The 22,510-nt window shown below is 42.0% G+C and overlaps 3 protein-coding genes across 3 annotated transcripts in view; all 3 read right to left on the minus strand.

Annotated features, from left to right (window-relative positions):
- The window catches only part of LOC106946195 (fibrous sheath CABYR-binding protein-like), a 15,998-nt gene extending 14,087 nt beyond the window's left edge, over positions 1–1,911 (minus strand). The window contains exon 1 of the mRNA XM_015030381.1: positions 1,680–1,911. Coding sequence (XP_014885867.1) covers positions 1,680–1,752 — 73 coding nt within the window. The 5' untranslated portion in view covers positions 1,753–1,911. The remainder of the gene's footprint in view (positions 1–1,679) is intronic.
- A 2,778-nt stretch (positions 1,912–4,689) lies between these two features.
- Positions 4,690–9,145, minus strand: LOC106946196 (ras-related protein Rab-33B-like). Its single transcript, XM_015030382.1, has 3 exons — positions 8,746–9,145; positions 6,117–6,295; positions 4,690–5,241 (listed from the first exon to the last, which is right to left on the minus strand). The coding sequence occupies exons 1-3, from the start codon at positions 8,962–8,964 to the stop codon at positions 4,917–4,919; spliced, it is 723 nt and encodes a 240-aa protein (XP_014885868.1). The 5' UTR covers positions 8,965–9,145; the 3' UTR covers positions 4,690–4,916.
- A 2,264-nt stretch (positions 9,146–11,409) lies between these two features.
- Positions 11,410–22,510, minus strand: part of naa15b (N-alpha-acetyltransferase 15, NatA auxiliary subunit b) — a 17,473-nt gene continuing 6,372 nt past the window's right edge. Inside the window, exons 2-20 of the mRNA XM_015030380.1 lie at positions 19,585–19,669; positions 19,401–19,505; positions 18,250–18,407; positions 17,230–17,364; positions 16,712–16,865; positions 15,572–15,691; positions 15,393–15,488; positions 15,158–15,264; positions 14,974–15,046; positions 14,725–14,894; positions 14,464–14,616; positions 13,752–13,880; positions 13,450–13,663; positions 13,130–13,323; positions 12,939–13,047; positions 12,756–12,854; positions 12,519–12,662; positions 11,999–12,096; positions 11,410–11,712 (exon numbers count right to left, since the gene is read on the minus strand). Of these exons, the coding sequence (XP_014885866.1) occupies positions 11,515–11,712; positions 11,999–12,096; positions 12,519–12,662; positions 12,756–12,854; positions 12,939–13,047; positions 13,130–13,323; positions 13,450–13,663; positions 13,752–13,880; positions 14,464–14,616; positions 14,725–14,894; positions 14,974–15,046; positions 15,158–15,264; positions 15,393–15,488; positions 15,572–15,691; positions 16,712–16,865; positions 17,230–17,364; positions 18,250–18,407; positions 19,401–19,505; positions 19,585–19,669 (2,541 nt within the window). The 3' untranslated portion in view covers positions 11,410–11,514. The remainder of the gene's footprint in view (positions 11,713–11,998; positions 12,097–12,518; positions 12,663–12,755; positions 12,855–12,938; positions 13,048–13,129; positions 13,324–13,449; positions 13,664–13,751; positions 13,881–14,463; positions 14,617–14,724; positions 14,895–14,973; positions 15,047–15,157; positions 15,265–15,392; positions 15,489–15,571; positions 15,692–16,711; positions 16,866–17,229; positions 17,365–18,249; positions 18,408–19,400; positions 19,506–19,584; positions 19,670–22,510) is intronic.

The raw sequence follows: 22,510 nt of genomic DNA on the forward strand, positions 1-22,510 counted from the left end.
GGCTAATGTTTTCTTTTTAGCCTGACTTTCATTTCGACTTTCAGAGTTGCACCTTATTTTATTTTATTTTTTTACTTTCCGTACAGGAACGTCAGAGTTTGTCTTTGCTTTGTTGTTTTGCATTTTCAATTTGATCGTCGGGTCTTTACTATTATTTATCTTTTATGTTGTTTTCAGTATCACTTTAGATTTTAAAATCTCTTACATGTGATCATCTATTTTCTGTTCTGTTTCTTATTAGTAATACACAATTTATTTTATGTTTTTTGCGATTCTTCAGCGTTGTTGGCATGTTTGTCTGAACGCCTGTAAAAGCTCTTCATTCCATTTTAGTGTGTGCTCTATAAACAAAATCTGATTAGCTTGTTTTGCTTTTTGGTAGTAAAAACCACTTTTTGCAAAAAGTGCTGCACACGCATTAAAGTTACCACGAAAGGATGCTGGGTGACTCCTGCTCTTGTCGAGCCAGGCAGTCCGAATCTATGTGACATTTTTAGATGAAGGAGAGTTCATCCTGAACTCACCAAAACAACAGAGAATCTTACTTGAGCAACAGATTCAGGAATTGGAAAACTAAGCTGTTTTGTTTTTCTTGCTCCACATTTAGCAAAAGAGGAAAAATCAGTCATGTTGAGATGGTTATTGTTCTAGCTCTGCTGGATTTAAAGCTCAGGGTTTCCATTTTTGTGCACGGCTTTCCTAGTAAAGTTTACTCATATTGCCTAGTCGTGGATGCTTTTGTAGCCATCTGTCCTTCTTCCTGCTCTAATACCCATGACACAGCAGCTCCATGCGCAGGTTATTTATACAGGTAATCAGTTAATCCCTGTGGATTCCTCAAGTTCAAGCTGCATGTAAAAATGAACGCACGTCAGGCAGAAAACAGCCTGCAAGGACAGTAGCTTCCTGCATCCAGCTCTGCTCTCTTTGTTTAAATCAGAAAGTCACACAATAATAGTTTTCCAGCCAGATTTGCAGGGATTTTCTGAAACAGGAAATTAAAGCTGCCCCTCGCCCTCAGGACAGATTCCACAAGCTCAAACTCCAAATGCAAAGGACGATCAGGGGAAGCATGCACGCAGAAAGATATAAAAAAGAACAAGAGAACAGTTCAACTCCAACGCTTCCAAAATGCTTGAGACATGGAATGAGACATGCTAATGGTGCACAGTGTTAAAAGTCCCATCACTGTTGCATGATTCCCATATTTGGACTGATACTACAGAAGATAGTTCACAATATATATATATATATATATATATATATATATATATATTTGAAAATGACACCAATTTAACAAAAAAAAAATTTAAAATACTAACCAATATATGGAAACGGTTTGAAACATTTTATCCACAGTTCAAGAGTTTTAGCTGCAAACCTCTGACATGCATGTAAGAACTGCGTGTTCCCCATCCAGGACACACCTCCTTCACTCAGACTCTGCACATTAAAAACCAGCTAAGATTCTCTCTTCCAAAATAACCTTAAAAAACTGATATAGCTAGTAATAATCACTTTTTTTTTTAAATCACACTTTTAAAAGTTACTCCCGCCGTTTCCCCCCCAATGACGAAAACACATCAAGCTTGTTCCCCCGACTTCTTTTAAAGAACACCAGTTCCAATGATGATTGATAATTAGACTAAATACCAGACAGTGGTAAATAAACAACATACTGCTCTTGGATATGGGCCTCAGAAGCCACCGTGCCAGCGGCCCGACTCTCTGCAATGCCCGTCTGCAGAACATGTTGATGTCTTTTCAGCAGCAGGTGGAACGACGCGTCTGCCTCCAGTCGCTCTTTGGAGATAAATGACGAGCAGCGCTCTCCTCCTGTGCAATGCTCGGGATAAAGAGCACACCAGCACCCACTCCGAAACAAAAAGAACGCCCCCTGCAGGTGACAATCTCAAACTACAAATGGACAAGGGGAAAAAAGAAAAGCAATCTTCTTGGAAGTAGGAATGTGTGTTTCTGCAGATGTTAAGCTGAATTCTTAAATCTCATGTAATAGTCACCGAACAGACTGATGGAAGTGATCTGTCTTTACGATCCGTCTGCATGTGTGAGGGTGAGAAGGTTCAGACAGCCCGCAGGCTGCGTTTCAAACGGATTACAGACCAAACCGTCTGCACGGAAAGAGCGGACTGGAGTTGCACAACGAAGCAAACGGTGCCAGAGTATTGATGTGAAACACTGATGTCAGAGACAAAGTCCAAACCGAATGGAGGGAGGCGAAGAAGAGGAAGAAGAGGCGCACAGGCCACAAATAATCATTGCTTCAGCAATATCAGTGAGAGGTGATTTTTTTGTCTCTTTCAAACCTTTTCTTGCTTTTTTTTATTATTTATTCTGCCCACTTCGATACATTGATTTTAACTATTCCATTTCTTTTTCTTTTTAAAACGTTTTTTTTATTGTAACAAATTTTATTTATGATGCTTTACATAAATATTTCTTGAAAAGTAGATGCGTCTCACCCGCACAAATGTCATTCGGAATTTAATGAATGTAAACAAACACGAATTCAACTGTTTCCTTATTTCTTACATAATCCAAAGTAGTTCAAATGAAAGTTTAAAAAAGAAAAATGTTCGTAGAAAAACCTTCAGAAGCCTTGGAGAACAATTGATTGTGACTTTTTTTTTTTTGTAACGGTTGCAAAAAAAAAAAAGGAAGTCTGAGTTTACTCAATGACAAACATCCGAACAGAGATCGTTTACAAGTCACGTCAATTATAATGGATCTGGTGAACCTACAGTTCTGAAATAATCTCTTTGCGTTGTTTAACTGGAGACACATTTACATAGAGCTTAGAAATGATCACAGGATCTCACTGAGCAAAGGGATCAGCAGATAGGTTTGTGGTGCCATATTCTTCCCCTTTCTAGATAAGGTAAGAATAATGTTTTATGACCTGGCCTTGCTTTAAACCGTCTGCTACATCTTTCTGAACCCACATGCTGTGTCGGTTCACATGAAGCTCTAATAAAATGCATTTAGATTAGTTGACATGACAAAGTGTCAAAAAGATCAAGCATAAAAGCTCTCGCAAGGTACTGTATATATATGTGAAGTAGAATTTCAGTTTGTGCATTTAATGTATGAAAAATAAAGAAAGATTACATTTTAAAATGCAAGTCCCCGCGTGAGACGGCAATGATGATCTCACTATGACATCAAATTTTTTTGCAAAATCACAATGTTCCTGTTTTTATATGTGATCATGACATAACAGCACCACAAAAGGAGAGATCTGATGTCCTGCCTCTGAACATAAACATGTGGATGTAACTGAGGAAGATGGACTAATAAATGTTAGTCCATCTTGAGATTGTAGCACAATCTCAGCATAGTTTCCAAAGGATGACTAAAGTTTTTTTTTTCTTAAGAGACATGAACTAAGTTTTCTGTTATAAATTACTTTAAAAAACAAACAAACAAAAAAAAAACCAAACACATTTTGCATCTTCAGCACAAACATCTTTACTGTTTTCATGGTATTCTCCAGAAAAGCCTGCCGTCGTCCCTTCGATTATCGTCTTCTTTGAGTTCACAGTGAGACTTCTAACGTTTGACTGGTGAATGTTGCACCAGTGCGGGGCACACACACATACACACCCACACACTCTGCTGTGTGTGTGTGTCCCTCATGTGACCAGCTATGAATCACCGATTACACACATCATCACAGAAACACATGTGATGCACTTTTTCCACACAAACACACATCGGGGTCACGCATAAGAACGCAGTGTGATCGTTGTGAAGTTTGTTCCTCCAGGATGAAATGCTGAATGGGAAACGGTCAGAGGAGCGTCATAAAAACATGTTATTGTTACAGCGTGTCAACTGATGGATGTTTCATATCAAGAGTAAAGAAATCACAGCCGGACCGGCCTAAAACCTTTCAGCTTGCAGCTCTTTGGTGAACATGTTCAACATACGAGGATGCCGTCACACCATCAACCCTCCGGATTGTTAATTGCGCACTTCACAGAAATATTTACATTCCTTAAGGTCACCTTTTTGACCACAGGATCCTCTGACACAAAATCATGGAAAACAAACAAAACTTCCCAAATGTCACACACACTTGCGAAAACTCAGTTTAACAGTTACATGCAGACACAAAGTCTGTGCTGCTAAAACGTAAAACATTTTGAGCAAAAAATATATTATGCCACTTATGCATTCAAGACTCTGTCCATAACCTCATCTGATTGTAACCTTAAAGTGAATGTGAGGACCTGCGTTTGTCTTTTTTACAGGGTGGAAAAGGTAGAAGTCTGACTGGTGAATGTTTTGCCGCGTTAAGGAATAAAAACAGATTTCAGTAATTGAGCTGGTGGTCAGGGGAAAACTGGTGGAGCCGGAATAAAAGCCATTTCTGAAGTACGTTGAAATTTGAAAAATAAAAGGTCAACAACAAGTCGACTTGTCAGGCTTTTATTTAAGCTCAAGCTGCACCAGTGCAACAAATATAAAAACATAAAAATTGTACAAGTCATTGATCTTTCAAAAATTATGTTCTCCATATTTTGACCTGGAACAACCTGAAGAACTGGAGTCTCCATTGGCAGTGTCTGAAGGGAAAGAGTCGGAGTGGGAAAACGGTCCCAGATAGCGGACATTCCCAGTGAGACAACAGGCCGAGAACAAACATCACTGTGCTGAAGGCTCAAGGATGTTTGAATCAACAGTCTTTTATTTTGAAACAATAAGATCACAAATATACAGAAAAATTTCAAGGAATACATCATTATGAAAATCAAAGCTCTTACAAAAAACATTTGGCATTGGTCAAAATGAATCACAAGGTGAATTTTTACATTTAGATGCTCATATTAAAAAGCCATAGAGTCACAGTTTCAACTTGGAGGGGTGGAGTGCAGAGGGAATCGGAACCGGTCTCAGCAGCAACTCCACGGCTCCTTTTCCCGCTTTCTCCTGTGAACTTTAAAAGATCCGCTGTACGCTGGAGAGTTAGCCACTAGTGTCTTGTGTCTCTTCAGCATCGTCCCGACGGCAGTGACAATGTCCTCCACTTCACTCCGCCGAAGCAGCTCCTCTCCTTCATCTCGGTGTCCGTTTAAGCGTTTCTTAGGCAGGTCCTTGGCAGAAGTCTCAAAGAAAACCATCCCACGAGCCTTGGCGAAGTTCATCGCCAGCTCCTGGCTCACATGGCTGTCGGTTCTGCCGGCATCACGGAGGTCGCTCTTATTCCCAATGAGGAACCTGAGGAGAAAGGTAACAAATGGAACGCGTCACTGTGGAGCTCCACAGGGCTTTGCACTTGGGACATTTTTCAAATTGCAAGCTTCCTGCAGGCTTTGTTTTGGGGAAACTTGACGTCTTATGCAGATCAACCAGTTTTAACTAATCATGTTGTCTAAACCAACAGCTGAACTGCACCTATTAGACTAAAAGGAATTGGATTTGTTTATTGTAGAGGAGTAAATATTAAAATTACTAATAAAAATCAGATTTTAATTCAAACAAAAAGACAATAGACAAAGGATATATCCAAGATCAGTTCCTGTTTCTTATTTAATGGCTGACAGCAATGAGAAATCATTTCATATCAAGTTTTGCAAAAGGTAATTTTGAAACTTAGTTTTTTTTTAAATTTTTATTATTATTATTATGGAGCCTTGCCTCAATATAGTTGATGCTGAGTGAGTTCTTTTATTTAAACATTTATTTCACCAGGAAAATCCCATTGAGATTAAAAAGTTACTTTGCAAAAGAAACTGGCAGCAGCACACAGAGATCACAAGAACATTCAAAGCAAAACCAGAAACCGTTAACGCCATCATAAAAGTTAACACTGTTATACTTCAAGACTTTAAAGTTCATCGTTTGTATTAAAGCAAAAAAAAAAAAAAAATCAAATCTATTCACTGTTTGTGCACAGTTATGCCAACTTCTGGGCTGATGCAAAAATAAACCAGGCATTTTTAAGAATTATTAAACAAGCTCTTGCATCTCATCTTTAACTGATAAAAAAATTATAATTCCTCATAATATTATTTGTATTGCCACCACGAAGCTGATTTATTTCTAAAAGTTTCTGTTTTGCATTAAACTTCAGTGCTTTTACTTCAACTTACTTGGGTATTTCATGACCCAGAGAGTTCTGCCGACACTCTTCCACCCAGGCGGTCAGCCCATCAAAACTGGCCGGACAGGTGACGTCGTAAACAAACAGCACTGCGTGGACGTTCCGATAATAGTGCTGCACCATGGACTTCCGGAAGCGCTCCTGTCCTGCCGTGTCCCACAGCTGGAGCTGATCGGCGGGATGCAAAATGAGAAACAGGGAATTGAGTACAGAACCGAGATGTGGCCTTTTCTCAAAGTTAGGTGGCAGAGACAAAAACATTTAAAAAAAAAAAGAAGGGGGAAATGAATGAGACTGAAGGCAAACGGAGGAAAAGCAATCGCATGTTGAATTGGCTCCAAACAGGCAGAACAGAAGCAAAGAAAAGATGGCGTCATTCGGAGAAATAAGAGCGCGTCGTTTCTGATGGCGAGCAAAGGAAAGAAAAACACGTTGACTTCGACCTGGAGAACATTCAGGTCAATATTTTGAAACGAGACGTTTCTTTCTTTCTTTTCTTCTTAGTACTTTAAAATTGACTCAGCAGCAGGATGAGCGGCTGGACAGGTCCGTTTCACACCAGGACATCAGATGAGTCCGAAGAGAATTAGCAGGACTCAAAGTCCATCTCTTTTTGCTTGAACATGGTCGTCTCAATCAATGAGTGTGGTACAGACTTAGACATTCGATCCAAAATGTCCACATCATCCTGTTTGGACTTGGAGCAGATTGCAGCGCTACGTTCCTCACCAGCAGGACAGACAGGAGAAAGATCTGGATGTCAAGTAAATGACTGATCCAATACAGTATTATGAGCTGTAATCGTTTTCTAATTGAACAATCAGTCTTGGGTTTTCTTTGGTATAACGCCACAAGCTTAGCAAACTTTTCCTCTGAAAGTTACTCTCACTCAAAAATGTTTAATCTCCACCAAACTTTAATTTTTAAAGTATATACTCTGCCATTGGGCTTATAATTTACTAAGCTTTACTTTAACATTTCTTGTCTTGTTTTCCTTGATCCTGATTTGAACAATAAAACTTCCCCACAGAATGATGCCGCCATGTTTAACCACAGAGGGACGTATTAATTGGACTAACATTGTACATATAATTAGCAAAGTTTTGCATCATCTCCATCAGATTCCCAATTTTATAAGTTGGCACAAAGGCCTGATTTAATAAGTTGCTCCTCAGACCTGTACAGGCTGCAAGAATATTAAAAAGTTCATTTATTTACCTCAGTGGCTCATTTCAGCTGAAACGCATCATATAAATTAAACACACTCCGATGTTTTCAAGCCTCATTTTCACAGTGACTTTCCCGTTAGAGGCCGTTGTTTTCAAAAGGTACGTTTAATTCGAGAGACGAGCCTCATCGGAACCCATATTCTAATTTACTGAGATGCAACCTGCAAACACCGATGACATTATACTGTGTGCTTCCTCAGACCAACCCTGTCTCACTCATCTATGGCAACTCGTTAAGCCCAATTATTCTCCTCATGAATCACTTTTTGAAGGTGATTCATGAAACGTCGTCCATGTCAGGCGTGTGTCTGGTTTTCACAAGCTTCAGATTTGCGCTTTCCCAATTACTAAGCTGACTAATGTTTTTTTTTTATATACATTTTGTTGTAGCATGATGTGTTAACGGCATATATTTGAATATTTTGACAGAAATCTCCTGATTTTGACAGGAAAGATCAAACGCCAATCAACCTATGTTTACTTGAAAGGAATATTCCATATGAAGAAACAAAGCAACAACTCCCATCGAAACCGATGTTTGTAGATGTTCGATAAAATCAGATGTTTTTGCAAAGAATGGGCACAAATAGTCTTTTGATCTGCAAAGCAAAGACATGCGTCAAAGCTTACAGCTGTAGCTGCTGTGTGGTTTTACAAAGCACTGGATGCAAGCATTTGAAAAAACGAAACAAAAACATATGCATCCTTTTCCTTCCCTTCCTAATAACACTCCAGCTTGTGTTTACCCATCACATCAAATGCAAAGTTGTTTTTTTTAACGATAAAATAAAAATCACCATGACATCTTGAATCTAAGGCAGATGAGTTTTGCTATTGAGCAACACGACACTCCTCCCATCAGAGACCAGAGGGGGGGAATCAAACCATCTCCTCCGAACGGCATAGAGCAGAAAAGTTAGACACTTCCTCTGTCATGTGTCAATTTCAAAACACTCAGGAAACCAACCAACCAAACACCCACACACATTGTTTTTAAAATTATTTTTATGGAGAGCTTATTGCCATGTCTGCAGCTTCTCAACAAATCACATTGTTGAGAATCACAACAAATTAGATGCACTGGTGAGGTTCTCACACACACGCACCACTAAAATTACTTTTCCACGCAGTGATTTATAAGCTGCAGACACAGAAAGTCCGGCTCATTTTCTGCCATCCTGGGAATTTGCTGCTCAGCTGAGAACAAGCAACAGCTCCATGAAAAAGAGGAAGAAAATACCAAAAATGTTTTAGCTTGAGAACGATCTATGCCTTGCGTAAAAAAAAGGAGGAGAACGTTTTGGCACATTGTACATGTCTGCACCGCCTTCGGGTGATTTTAACTTAAAACGAGTATCTTAACAAAACAAAAAAAAAGTCTCCTCTTACTTTTATTTTCTCTCCATCAACTTCCAGCGCTCTCTCGCGGAAGTCCACCCCGATCGTGGCCTCAGTCCTGCGGAGGAACTCCCCGGCGCACAGTCGGTGCGTCAGGCAGGTCTTCCCCACGCCGGAGTCTCCAATCACCAGCACCTTGAAGGTCCGACAGCGGCTAATCAGGGAGGACACGCTGCCCAGAGAGCTGGAGAACTCAAGAGAAGACTCCATGAACCCGGATCCAAACTCTGTGACTCCAGTGATTCTGGGACAAAAGCTTCCCTTTAATCAGGTCCGTCCTTTTTTGACCAAAAGCTGCTCAGCCTCACTCCACGGCGCTGGACGACCGCGTGGGTGACAGAAGAGGGGAAGTGGGCCGTCTTTGCTTCAACATCTGCGTTTGATTTATCGGAGGAGCCAGAGGGCGGAGAGTTCATCGGACACAGACATCGAGACCTGACATGTTGATTGATGGGGCGAAGTTTTGAATTCCTTTTCTTAACACGTTTCACATAAGCACACAGACAACAGACAACCCGAGTGTGTGCAAAAGCTTTCCAAAGGAAGTGGCACTTCAAAAAATGATAAGTAAGTAAATAAATATTGCTGAATCACGATCGACAATTTTAAGTGTTCATCTCATTTGGAATATAACCAACTTTTAGATGTGCCTCTGCTGCACCACACCTGAGTAGAATAATTAGGTCATTAGCAGGGCTCTGGAGAACTGATCCACACAAGGTGAAGGTAATGAAGCCATTTCATTCCGGTTTTTTTGTACCTGTGGCACATCTAAGAACTGCAGGACAACCGGCCCTTGAGGACTGGAGTTTGACGCCTGTGATTCACTACAATCCATCATCAAATAACTGAAATCGATCGTAACCGATCGTAACGATCAGCGTAACCAATCAGACTTGGTTACGCTGATCGTTACGATCGGTTACGATCGATTTCAGTGATTGGTTACGCTGCACACTGCAATCCCCTCGCAGTGTTAACGCCGCCTACTGGCGTAGGACTGAAAAAAAGGTTACAACTAGTTAAATGAATACAGAATGACGAACATAATTTAGATTTGTATTTATTCTCACATTTAGCCATGTGGTTATGGACTATTTCAATGTCGCGTTCATCGTAATGTGGAGTGATTTCATTTAAGTCGTCACAAAACAAGCATTTCATGAGTTCTTTGTTTATTGAACAGTGACACCGACTCCGCAGCGACCTCTACAGGAAACAGATTCACCTTCAAGAATGTTCAAAGTTTCTGCATCACATTAGTTTATCCTCCCGTCCAAAGTAGAAGCACTTTTTTGTGTGTCAAATCTATTTAAAGTACAAGCGGTTCGTTTTGTCATCTGAGCATTTCAAAAGTGAGAAAAGTCTATCAAAGCTTTTCAGAGAATCTAGATTTACAATAGAAGGCAGCGAAAGATGCACAAAAACTCTGATTTTTTTTCTTTTGTTTTTAATACAAAAATCCAGAGATATCATACATCACCACCTCAGATTTCATCTTTCACATTAGAACCCGAATGAGAGGAAAAAGGGGAAGAAAAGTTCCTGAAACTGAGGGGAACAGAAGAGGTAAAATTGTGTTGCGACACCTTCCCTCAACAGGCTTCAATGCTGATCTCTGACCGTTCCGAGAGCCACTTCAGGTACGAGGTCCCTCTGAAGGACGCGTTAAAAATGCTCATTTTCTTTTCAACAGAGCGCTGACATGCAGATAAAACCATTTCTAACTGCAACAACAACAACTACACACGGGCCTCTGCTTGCAGGATCAGTGGATCCACAAATGTATCAAAGCCCGATTAGCGTTCGTGGTTCCACTGACCCTTTGTATGGACAGGAAGGTGACTATGGTATTGCTTAGGTTTACCCATCTCTGTCATAACCATGTAGGGGAGAAAAAAAAAAAGCAACAACACAGTAGCAGTGTATTGGAAACAGAGCGCAACACAATCTTTTACAGCTTTTATTCTGTGCTACAAGGTGCTCTCCAAAAAAGATCAGACGGGATTAAATGTTCCCAAGTTGAACCCGGAGCGGTGAAGGAAGCACATTCTGATGGAAAACTGTCCACACGTTGCCGTGTCTCCGCGGGGGATCGGGCTCTTTCTCCCAACTCTCCGCAGACGCTGAAGTGAGTTTTAGAGCGGATACAGATGCGCCTGCAGCCGCTGGATGTCCTGTTCAGCTGGCTGCAGACCGGAGACCAGATCCGCTCCGTCCCACATCATAGAGCGACGGCTGTGTCTCGTTTCCATATAAATGAGATATTCTTTTTAAAACAAGGGAACACAGTTATGCTATAGATGTTTATTTGGAGTTCCAACTCAAGTGGCTGTAAATTCAACGACCCGAGCCAAAACCAGCAATCTGTGTCTCTGTGTCACAGTTTCACCCATCTGTTTCACGATGACTATTTATTTTCAAGTTCAACTTGGTTGCAGACTGTTAAAAAGTAAAATGTTTGCTCCACCATCTTCCTCTTTTTCCCCCCCTTTTGACCGACAAATACATACGCACGCACTCGGCACACACACCCACACAGTCCTGAAGTTCACCCACATGGGAGAGAGCCAAGCCATGCCAGGTCAGACCAGATTAAGCTGAGCCAGAGGACCGAAACCGCCTTTTGCTTCCTGTTTCTGGCTCTTTAAAAAAAAAAAAAAAAAAAAGAAAGAAAGAAAAAAAAATGTCTGCCTGGCGTACCACAAGGCTCTGTGCTCAGCCCAACTCCTTTTCTTATGCGCTGCTCTTCTGCGGCACTCACATCTCGTTGGCTAGCTCCTCCGTTTCTGTGGAAACGTCTCCGTTCGCCATCTTTGTGTTCTCCTCGTAGCCGGGAGGCATGAAAGCTAACGTGTAAGGGTAAAGCTTGTGACACTCGGCACGGTAGGTCTCCGCGTGTTCTTTACAGTCTCCCAGCGAGCCGCTCCGAAGACAATCCAGGACTTCTGTGCAGGTCTGTGTTTCAAAGGAAGAGACGGACACGGGAGAAATGAGGAAGCAGCTCCAAATTGTTCAGGGTTGCATTTATTTTGAGCCAAAAAAAAAAAAAAAAACAACAAAAAACGCTAAAATGCTAGTCTTGCTTCTTCTTATGCAAAATTTTTTGAGTAATAAATGAATAAAATAAAAATCTTTAAAAAAAATTATTAGAAACTACCTAAATTAGTAGAGTGACAGTGTAAGTAGTGTTACTGAAAGATATCAAAAGTAGAATCTTATCTGGAACCAAGTGAATGCGTACTTGTATAGTTCTGTTGTTGAGCGACTCGTCCAGTGATGCGGCCAGTTCTGCTGCTTTCGTTTCCGTTGACGAGTCCAGATACACCATCATCTTAGCAGCTGCAGGACGAAGACAACGTAACTTTGAGGGAATGCAACGCCATGTTTGTAAAACAGAGCAGCTGCTTCTCCTGCATTGAGCCGAGTTTTAAACTTTGTAGAGTCGGTGCAGTGAACAAACTCGCATGAAGTGGAATAATATTTGATTCTGCAATATGCTCCCCTCACCGATGACGCTACGGATACTTGTCTAAGTTTCGCCTTAAAGTAGAAAAATATTTTTGCAAGAAGCATATTTTAGATCAAAGACGAGAGTCCTGAACTAAGTTTAGGTTTCACTCTGACATCTTTTGCACATTGAGCCAAGCGGCAACGAAAAGGACACAACGACCGGCTTACAATTCAATAAAGAACCACGAGGGAGCAGCATTGTTACTAAATGACATGATCAAACTGGTTCTAATGTCATGACATTTGCTCACCAGCCAGTCGGTGTGGTATGGAGTCAGAGTGCTTGGTGAGGTAGGCCTGGTTGAAGCTCTTAGCGTTGCTGTCTCCAAACAGCCGGGTGATTTCCTGCTTCAGCACCGTCCTGACCACGTCCGGCAGCTCCTTGCTTTCCGAAACTGAAGGAAGACAGAAGACGAGACATGATGGTCATTGTAGAGGAGGAGAAGTGTTCGCTACGAAGCAAAACAGAACTAGAAACTGGGCCTTACCTCCTTTAAAGAAGCGCACCAGACACTGGTGAAGCCACGGGTGGTCCGGATCGATGCTGAGGGCTCTCTTCACCGACTGGAGCATCAACAGGGATTTTTCTACAAGGAGAGCACAGATTAGCAAAGGGTGAAAAAGAGAACAAGCTTTTAAAGTCGGAGGAGGAGAAAAGGCAGCTAGCCAACCTTTCCTGAAGTAAATCTCAAAGGCCAACAGGTGCGTCTCAATCTTGTCTTTAACCAGGTGCTTCAGCGGCGTCAGGAACTTGACTGCTTCCTCCAGCGGACTTTCTACCTGCAAAAGGACAGAACCAATAATCGCGTTAATATCTCCATCGGTTTCTGATAATCTGCTCCCTTTATGTTCCGTCACCAACCTTGACCAGTTTCTCGGGAATGAGCTCCTCTTTTGGCCCTCCGATTTCCTCGTCGTCATCCTCCTTCTTCTTCTTCTGGTTCTTCAGCTGCTTCTCCTTCTCTGCGTTCTTCTTCTCTTCCTCCAGCTGCGCCTTCTTCTGGGCTCTTCGCTGTTTGTTCCTCAGCTTCTTCAGCTCTTTATCAGACAGGTTGGCTGGAGAATAAAAGGCGCAAAGAGGAACTTAAAGCTGAATCAAACATTTTCAGCCTTTGTTTGCTAAACTGAAAGAATGAGTGTGAACAATGATCTCGGCCTGATTTTTTATTTTTTTTTCCTCACCGGTGTCCGCCTGCAGCTCTTTGCTGTCGTCCGTCAGGGGATTGTCATGGAGGCTCAGGTAAATCTGGATCGCCGTGGTGGCGGCCTTGTAGTAGAACGGATGCATGCGGAGAACATCCTCCAGCTTCAGGAGGTCCACGTAGGAGCGTAGCGTCATCTTCCTCATGCAGTAGGTGTGGAAGTCGAACTGGTCGTCTGTGATCTCCACAAAATGCTGGCCAGAGCAACGAAGAAGAGTTTTAGCTCAAACAGAGGAGTGACGCTCGACGGAGCGGCAGGAAGCAGGTGAAGTAAAGACTAACCCTCTCGATCTCGTGACACTTCTTCAGGGCTTCTCCAAACTTGTTCATGGCTTTGTAGGCGAGCGCACATTCGGTCTGGAACCACATGCACTGCATCTCGTTCAGGTTCTCCACCGCTGACGCCCCCTCCTGGGGGAACACGAGAAACACAGGCAGCTGTAACTCAGTTCACTCTGGGAGAACATCCAAAGTAAAGCTGGTACAACACAAAGAGCAGCTTTTCAATAGGGTTATCCAATTAGGGCTGCAACTAACGATTATTTAATGATCAGTTATTCTGGCAATTAATCAAATTAAAAATAAAGGCGCATTGAAGAGTTCTTAAAAGCAAAATGTATGTATTTTTGTAGTTTTGGATTTCCTACTGCTCTGAACAGCAAATGGCTATTTTTTAAGGAGTCTACACTCCAGATAGCAACTGATTACTAATTTAGTTGATGATTATTGCAATAATCAATTCATCACAATTAATCTGATTAATCACTTCAACCCTAATCACCACCACACTATAACTTCAACAGAAAAGAAAAAACACTTTATATTCAAAGCACTTTTGATCCTCCAGCAACCTTTTTAGAAAAATATAATAATTACATCCATTGTCTTAACAGAGGCAAAGCCATCGAGTAGTGAGCTTCTCAGCTCACATTTGGAGAAAAACTAATGACTAAACACGTCTGCAACACACCAGCAAGCTCTTGACATTTCTCACCCGTGTGAACTTGGAGCACATTTCCTCCGCCTCTTTGATCATGCCCGCCTTCAGCATGTACTTGGCACACTTTGAGTTGATGAACCGGTCGGCGGTGTCCAGAGCCTGGGCCTCGTCCATCCACTGAGCCGCCTCTCTGATGTTCCCAGCGTGCTGCGTCAGGGAAGAAGACGGTCACGCGGGGCAACAGAGCAGCCCTCGACTGAAGCGTGCGCACACACACACACACTCTCCCAGACGTGTGGCGTGACGTTTTGCTACCTTGTAAATCTTGGCTTTGATGAGGAAGAGTTCGATGAGCGTGGGCGTGCTCTCGATGGCGGTGTTGATGTGTTCGAGAGCCAGGGTCTGCTGGCCGATCATGTCGTAGTGCTGAGCAAGGAAGTACTGCACCCAGAGCAGCGTGGTGGGAGGCTCCTCCTTACCGTCATCTGCAGCAAGCGAAAACGTCTTAATGCACGTTTTTTGTCAAGGGCATGAAATTTATTAACTAAATTATTTCCCGCTTACCATTCTGGCTGAACATTCGACAGCTTTTCAACGACGTTTCATAGCTGACCACTAATTCCTCTACAATTGCCACCTGAGAAGAGAAAGAACCAAGGTGATCTCAATGGCAGAGGGAAAAATGAATCATGTTTCTTTTAATCCTTTCAGTTTCACAATAATTTCATCTCTTGCTGCAATATCTCACCTTTTCTTTGTCACCGTACAGCGATTTGAGCGTGGTGAAGACAGGCGGGCAGCCTTTACTGAAGTTCATCCTCAGGTATCTATCCAGGCACTCCCTGAACTTCTCACCTGCACATAAAGAAAAATTCAGTTTTCAAAAAGAAAAAAAAAGAAGGAATCAGTAACACTAGAAAGCACTTTAGAGAGTCTCTAAAATGATCTAGTTCAAGCAAAAGTCGGTGCGTTACTAGACGTACCTGAGAGGAAGTTGAGCGGCAGCCTTCGAGGAACCAGCCCCTTAGGAAACTTCTCCCAGGTTTCTTCATAGATCTTGAGTCTTTCCTCAACGCTGCCTGATGAAAGAAACTAAATTTAGCTGCGTCACACTAAAACCAGTGTGATTAACTATCATGTTCAGCTCCCAGGTTAATCCTACTGGGTTTCAGGGCTTTCTCCAGGCCGTGGTAGTAGGACCAGTTCTCCGGGTTTCTCTCCTGCAGACGCCTGTAGACCTCTGTGGCTTCGTCCAGACGCTCCAACTTCAACAGCAACTCTCCTGCAGGAACAACACAGTTCAGCTCAGCGCAAATTACTAATTATATCAGAAACATGTTCCATGCCGTCATGCTGTAAAAGTGCAAATCACGCAGGACGCCGCCTCTTCATGACTGGGGTCGGCCACGCCTCCATTATTGGGCTTTTGACTAAATATCTGTCAGCCAAAGCTGAGAAGACCAGATTTTATTTCTCATGCTGAACATTAAAATGATTGTAGTTTCTCTACTAACACTGTCAATTTTTACTGGACTGAATAAATTAGCTGTAGGTTTTCCTTGAAAATGTGAAAAACAAATAACCATTTACTTTTTTTCCACACAGTTACATGTTTCGCAGCAGACGGTTATTTAAGTTGCACCACATGTTCCTGTTTAAACGAACTCTGTTTGAGAGGGATGCGAAATAATGATCCAAAGCAATCCAACATCATAGAGCTGAATATTTAGTAATAATATTGTACATCTTGTAAATCAAGGTGGGCAGATTCAATCCTGGAACACCAGATTCATTTGATCTTATATTTAAGTAGGAGAAAATGTGAAACAATGTTCCAAACCGAGCAGAGTTAAAAACTGGTAGAAATGCTTAAAGTTTTTTCAATATTGCTGAACTCGCTGTAAACAGTACAGTGGGAACAGTGCAAATTAAGAAAATGATAATTAATCGAGGAATTATTTGACGCTTTATTGCAGAGATATTTGACACCGCCGTCCTTCTGAACCCGGACAAATTCCTTATTTCAAATATTTATGACTCAGATGGGACAGCTACATTTTAAATTAAATGTAAAAACGGCCTGTCATACTCGCTTGCTCCTCATGTTGGGCAGCAAAACCCAAACCAGTAGCTGCTGTTGGTCCACAGTGGAACAAAGTGACTGGAATTCAAACACACAAAAACATCCCCACAGCATGATGCTGCCACCACCATGTTGCACCCACGGCCTCACCCGATCGGAGCACCTTCTGCTGCAAGCTGAAAGTGTGGATACTTTTTGCGAGGCAGGGCGGAGACTCACCTCGCGTCTCCTCCACGGCAAGTTTGTCGCAGATCTGCTTCTCGTAGTTGGACAGATGATCGAGGGCCTCCTTGTACAGACCGGCCTCTCTCAGCACCTGGTTCTGGTACAGCAGCAGCTCGCTGTACTCGTAGTCCACCTTGTCCGGAGACGTCTGGGCGGAAACAGGCAGGGAAAGGCCTACGTGAGTTTTTCTGACCTATGGAAACCCGTGGAAGCCGCTGGCTGCCTTTGCGCCGGACAGGAAACTGCGAACAAGTTTATAACGGCGTCTGCTTGTCGTGCTACAAACGAGGGCACAAAGGCAGGAAGCAGGCTAATCTCATCAGACAAAGAGGGTAAAGCTCCACTGCTGGTCAGATTTCAGAGTCTGGTATTTAAGCAGGAAAAAAAAAAAAAAAAGCCTCTTGTGTGAATTAAACGGCAGCTGTCAAACAACAGCATGACAAAATCCGCCAGCAAACTGTTCTCATCTTACAGAGCGGCGCCTCGTTCACACAGCCTTCACTGCATCTCTCCTGCTGTGTTTTCCTGAGCTCTTCAATGATTTTTGCAGCCATTTCGTAATCTTCAAGAAGGTGATAGGCGATGGCGTATCCGATCCAAGAGGCCCGCTGGGCGGGGCGCAGCTGCAGGAGCTGGTACCTCGTCTCCTACAGAAACAAAGAACATAGTTATGTCTTCTTCAACTTTGAGTTCTGATACGTGAAATTATTTGATATTTGGAGGAGGAAAAGAGCAGGGAGTGGAAAAAGGGGTTTTGTGCCAGTTTGTCCACCGTGGTTCTTAAAAACCAAAATAAAATGTTTTTGATTGCACAACAAGAAATAATAATTACAGAAGTTTTTTCATAAGTAATTTCTACAATAGGCGTTTAAAAGTAAGCATGCTACCCATCTACCTTCATTTTCCATATTTATAGAAAAGGCTCACTTCATTCTACAAAATCGTTTGTAACAGAATTGGTTCTAAAATTTGAAAACAAAAACACACTGTAGTTTAATTTTGTTCACTTTCATAAGAAAACATTTTATGAAGAAATATATTCAAAAACAATGTTTGTTTTTTGACACTCCATTTGACTTTTATTTTGCAGCAGCCAGGGGAAAAAGTGGCTCTTTGAATGGAAAAGGTTGCTGACCCCTGCTGTAGAGTGGAGCGTTTTGCTGAGTCATGATGGCCATGATGCTGGTTTGCTCTAAAGCCTTTTTGAGAGAAGCTTTTTACAATTTCATTCATATTTTTAATCCCTTCAACCAAAACATTTATCTCTGCACTCTGTTCACTCACTAGATGTGAATCCCAGGCTGAGATAATCGTGAAATGTGAGGACTAACACACTGAAGTCTTGAAGGGCCTGAGGCATAGTGACGAATCAATCTGTGCGTAATCACAAACAATCTTTCTTTGCCGACAATTGAGTTTTTTTTCCTTTCTCTTTTTTTAACTCAAGCCAAAGGTCAAACATTTTCCCAGCTTATTTCTCACAACAGGGCTAGCTGGGCTCAAGAGGATTTGATTTGGCCGGTCCGCCTCACCCTGTATCCCTCCAGGTCCCTCATCTGGATCTGCAGCAGCGACAGATCTCTGAGGATCTGCAGGTTGTCCTTATCCCACTTCAAAGCGTTGCGGTAACACTTGATGGCCTCGTCGTACTTCTTGTCGGAGCGCTGCAGTAAACCGTAGACGTGCCAGCCTGCGTATCGGGGGAGAGTTAAGGAAAGAGCACACATTGTTCGTCCAAAGCGTCTGAGGCCAGGAGACAAACTGTACGCATCAGGGAGCTCTGGTCAGGGCAGTGGGCCTGTCAAAGCACAGCCTTTAGGTCAGCACTGTCCCAACACATTTTTCAGGTCCAATTTCAATACTTTTCACAAGTTTTCAGTCCATTTTTTTTTTAAGTATAACTGTCAAAAAGCACCAAAAAGTCACTTTGGAACTGTTATTGAATCAGGGTTTAAATTCAGCTTTTACATTTTTGGAATAAAACCAGGAAGGAAGGAAAGACATAAGGGGAATTTAAATGAGTAACAAACGAGGAGACCAAGAAAATAAGGCAGCAAAGAAGAAAAGATGGAAGCAAGTGTATAGAAATTAAGAAAGGAATGTAGAAAGAAGAGTTAGGCAACCCTGAGGAATAAAGTTTGTAAATACAGAATCGACTTTTATCCAGACTATCAGTGAACCAATAATTTTAAAATCAGTAAAACTTGACGGTCAAAACAAAAAGTCACTGATGAGAATAAATAATTCAAACAGACTAAACCATGCAATGATATGAAGTAATAATACCTGGTGAATTGATAAAACAAACCCCGTTAAATCGACTAAATCACTGCAACAGATCACATTAATTAAGGGACTTTGCTGCCAAGCATTTGCTCCCTGAAAGCTCACACTTGATTTATGAGCAGGCGGTTCCTTTTGGTTCACTCCACACGCAGCTACTTACTCGAGATAAGAGCAGACTGAGCCTACAGAGATACCAGCGAGCCCGCTCAGAGATGGGGTGTTGCTGAGGTAACCCTCATCTGCGCAGAGGGTGCACAGATTTTACACCGGCCTCAGAATGACAGGAGAGGCCGAAGCTGAGCCGTGTTGACAGGATGCGCTGCAAGACGAATTCAACCCAGCGGTTCTGTTGCATAACACACAGCGTAGAGACCGAACGCGCCTCGAGTTAGGATACAGACGTGGCTCTTGAGGTCGTTGCGAAGGCCTCTCCTCACCAGGTCGTAGGCCTCCTCCTTCTTCCCCAGGCAGTTGAGGGTCAAGCCCTTCATTGCCAGCGTCTCTGCAGCAGGAATACGACACGGCAAAGAGTGAAGAAAGCGGCGAGGGGGAAAATTTCTATCAGACGATACTTTTCTTACCTCCGTGTTCTGCAAATTTGGAGTTGGACAGGATCTGTTTGCAGAACTTGAGCCCATTTCTGTACTGTTTGTGCTCGTAACATCGCTGTGAAAGGAAAAGGGGGAGAAAAGACATTAGGCCACAGAGACGACACCGATATCCACTCTAAAGCTCTCAAAAATGGTGATAGTCTTTCCTAAGAAGTCAAATGAAATGTGAAATTACTATCTGAACTGAAACTTCAAAGAAATCCACAGAAAAACTGATGAGCGTTTTCCACCTCTCGTATCTGCTTCACACTTTACATCCTTATCCAGACAAATCAAAGCATCTCAGTAGATTAGAACGCTCACTGAATAGCTTAGTTATCTCAGAAATTCAATTTTAGGCAAAACGTCACCTTCACACACACTATGCTGCATTCCAAGCATAGTGTGTGTCCATTCTGTCCATTTTGATGATTATTGATTACAGCTAATGCAAACGCCAAATTCAGTTTCACAGAAAGTCAGATTGCACACAAGCAATACAAAAAAAAAAAAAAAAAAAAAGGATTTTTAAAATTAGAAATGATGACTAGACATAATGGGGCTGATGACTGCTAGGCTGACAGTGATCCAGCAGGAAAGTCACCGACACCTTCCACGAGGAAGCTACGCCAAAGAAGCTGGCTGTTCCCAGAGCGCTGCATCCGTCTGCCAGGAACTCTCAGAGCGCTTCCCGCTTCCTTCTGCTGACAAGCTTCATGGAGATTTAATCTTCCACCAGGAATCAGTGTCTTACCACACTGCCAAAAAAGCAACGATATCTGCTCCAGCGAACATGGTGTCACTGTCTGCCTGGCCTGAAAATGGTGCTAACAACCTCATAGAGAAGCTACCAAGAAGTTTGCAGCTGAAAATTAGCGACACCAGACCCAACAACGCAAACTTCAGATCGCCATCAAACCTTCTTTAAAACCTCAGCAGCGCCGCAGTCACCTCCATGCCACGCTGCACTGACGCAGCAATTCATGCAAAAGGACCAGCTAATAATTAAATGCACACGCTGCACATAAACTTTTGAAACAAACACTTCTGTGTTGAAAAGCAATTTTACTGATATGCTGTAATGTTTTTATTTTTTAAATTATGAGAAATAAATGCTTGATGGATGTCTCTGATGAAGCTACATGTGATTTTCTGTAAATTAATAATTTCTTTGAGGATGATCTAATTAATTGGGAAACACCTGCAATTACATTTACATTACTATTCCTCCCCATTAGTAGAAAAAAAAACAAACATTTCTCCTTTTTCCGAAACGCAGAGGTTTAGAAACGCCAAGCGTTTTGCCCGGAAGCTTCATGCCGTTGAACAAACGCCACATCGCCTCTGCTGCTAAGCTGATTAGTGGCTGTCGGGCGTGACAACGGGGTTTTTTTTTTTTTTTTTTTTTTTTATAAGAGAGGAAGAACTAATGTGGCAGATGGCATTTCGCTGACCCACAAACCGCTAAAATTAAACAAAAAGGAAGAAGGAGGACGACATGAGCTTCACATGCCACAGTTGGCTGGAACATGAGCTTGTTTATGACCCAAAATGCTGCCGAAGCGCAACATGTGGGGTAGACAAATAAAAATGGATAGTGTAGGGGTTTTCTGACAGTTTTTGGCTTTGATATTTTTTTTCCCTCTACATTTGCTTGTGCTGGACGAATAAGTTTCTGAATATCAACTGCAATCCTGCTTCATGCATGAAAAGCTGATATATCCCAAAACGAGCCGTCGGACGGCATAAATTGTTATGCATGTATGACAATAATATAAAATCGAATGTGTGAAAACACACTTCCTCTTAAACAGAGGAACTTCCCTAAAAGCTTTACAATTACATAAAAGTGAAGAATCCTGCAGAATTGGTGAAATTTCACATTACAAATAATTTTTATTTTAACAAAAGAAAGAGAGAAAAAAAAAAGCCATGAACGCTGATGACGCCGTAAGCATCTGCGTATTTTAATATAAATTTAGCAACATTAACACAACCAGCTGCGCTCTCTCGGCATGCTCCTCACAAAAATAACTCAGCCCCCTGAGTTGGAGAGAAAATCTGCCAGAGCATGTGGCTCGAGGCTGCAGGGGCTCTCTGCCGGTGCCAACGTTTTGAGTCTGACGAAACTTTTCAAAGCCTGTTTTCAGCGATGACACCACAGTCTGTGTGAAAGGAAGTCAGACTGAAAGAGAGAAAAAGCTCTGCCACAACAAGCTTTAATGTTACTAAGCACTTCATACCATGCTGGCTGGAAGCTGACTTTCATATTGCAGAAATGCTCAGTTTAATTAATGTTGCAGCTAAATTCAGAAAAATCGTTGGTGAGATCAGAAACTTTTCTTTGTTCTATTGCTAAACATCTGAGCATAGTTAAACAGCCGCCAATAAGATCAAATGATGTTAGGAACGCCCCGAGCTGTCACTAATTACATTGGGATCAGATGTGATATCAGATCATGTGTGTCTGAAAGCCAGTATTTGCTGGTTTTACTCATGTCTTTAAACACAATAATGGAGTTCACATTTTAAAGACCAAAAGTTTGAAGCATTTGCTGATCGAAGCAACAAATGGATGAAACACAGCAGCATTCCTGTACCCTCTTCAGCCTTCCCGTTACCTGCTGAAAGTCTCGCTCTCCCTCACTCTCCTGCACACAAATTAAAATGCAGACATGCCTCACGCTTAAAACAATGCAGTTTTCCTTAAATAGCTTTCTACATATCTACGCCCAATAAGTAAATAAATGAATAAGTCAACTTCCACGCCCGAGTATGATGTCATTGAAACTTTCTGGCACTTGGATATGGTTCGGGCAAAAAAGTCTAGAATTTTGAGTTCCAAATAGGGCTGTAGTGATACAATAATCTCACGATACGATACATGATATTCTGCTCACGATACGATATATATTGC

Source organism: Poecilia latipinna, unplaced genomic scaffold (genome assembly GCF_001443285.1).
Source record: "Poecilia latipinna isolate Pla-1442-1.1 unplaced genomic scaffold, P_latipinna-1.0 Scaffold180, whole genome shotgun sequence".
Taxonomy (NCBI): domain Eukaryota; kingdom Metazoa; phylum Chordata; class Actinopteri; order Cyprinodontiformes; family Poeciliidae; genus Poecilia; species Poecilia latipinna.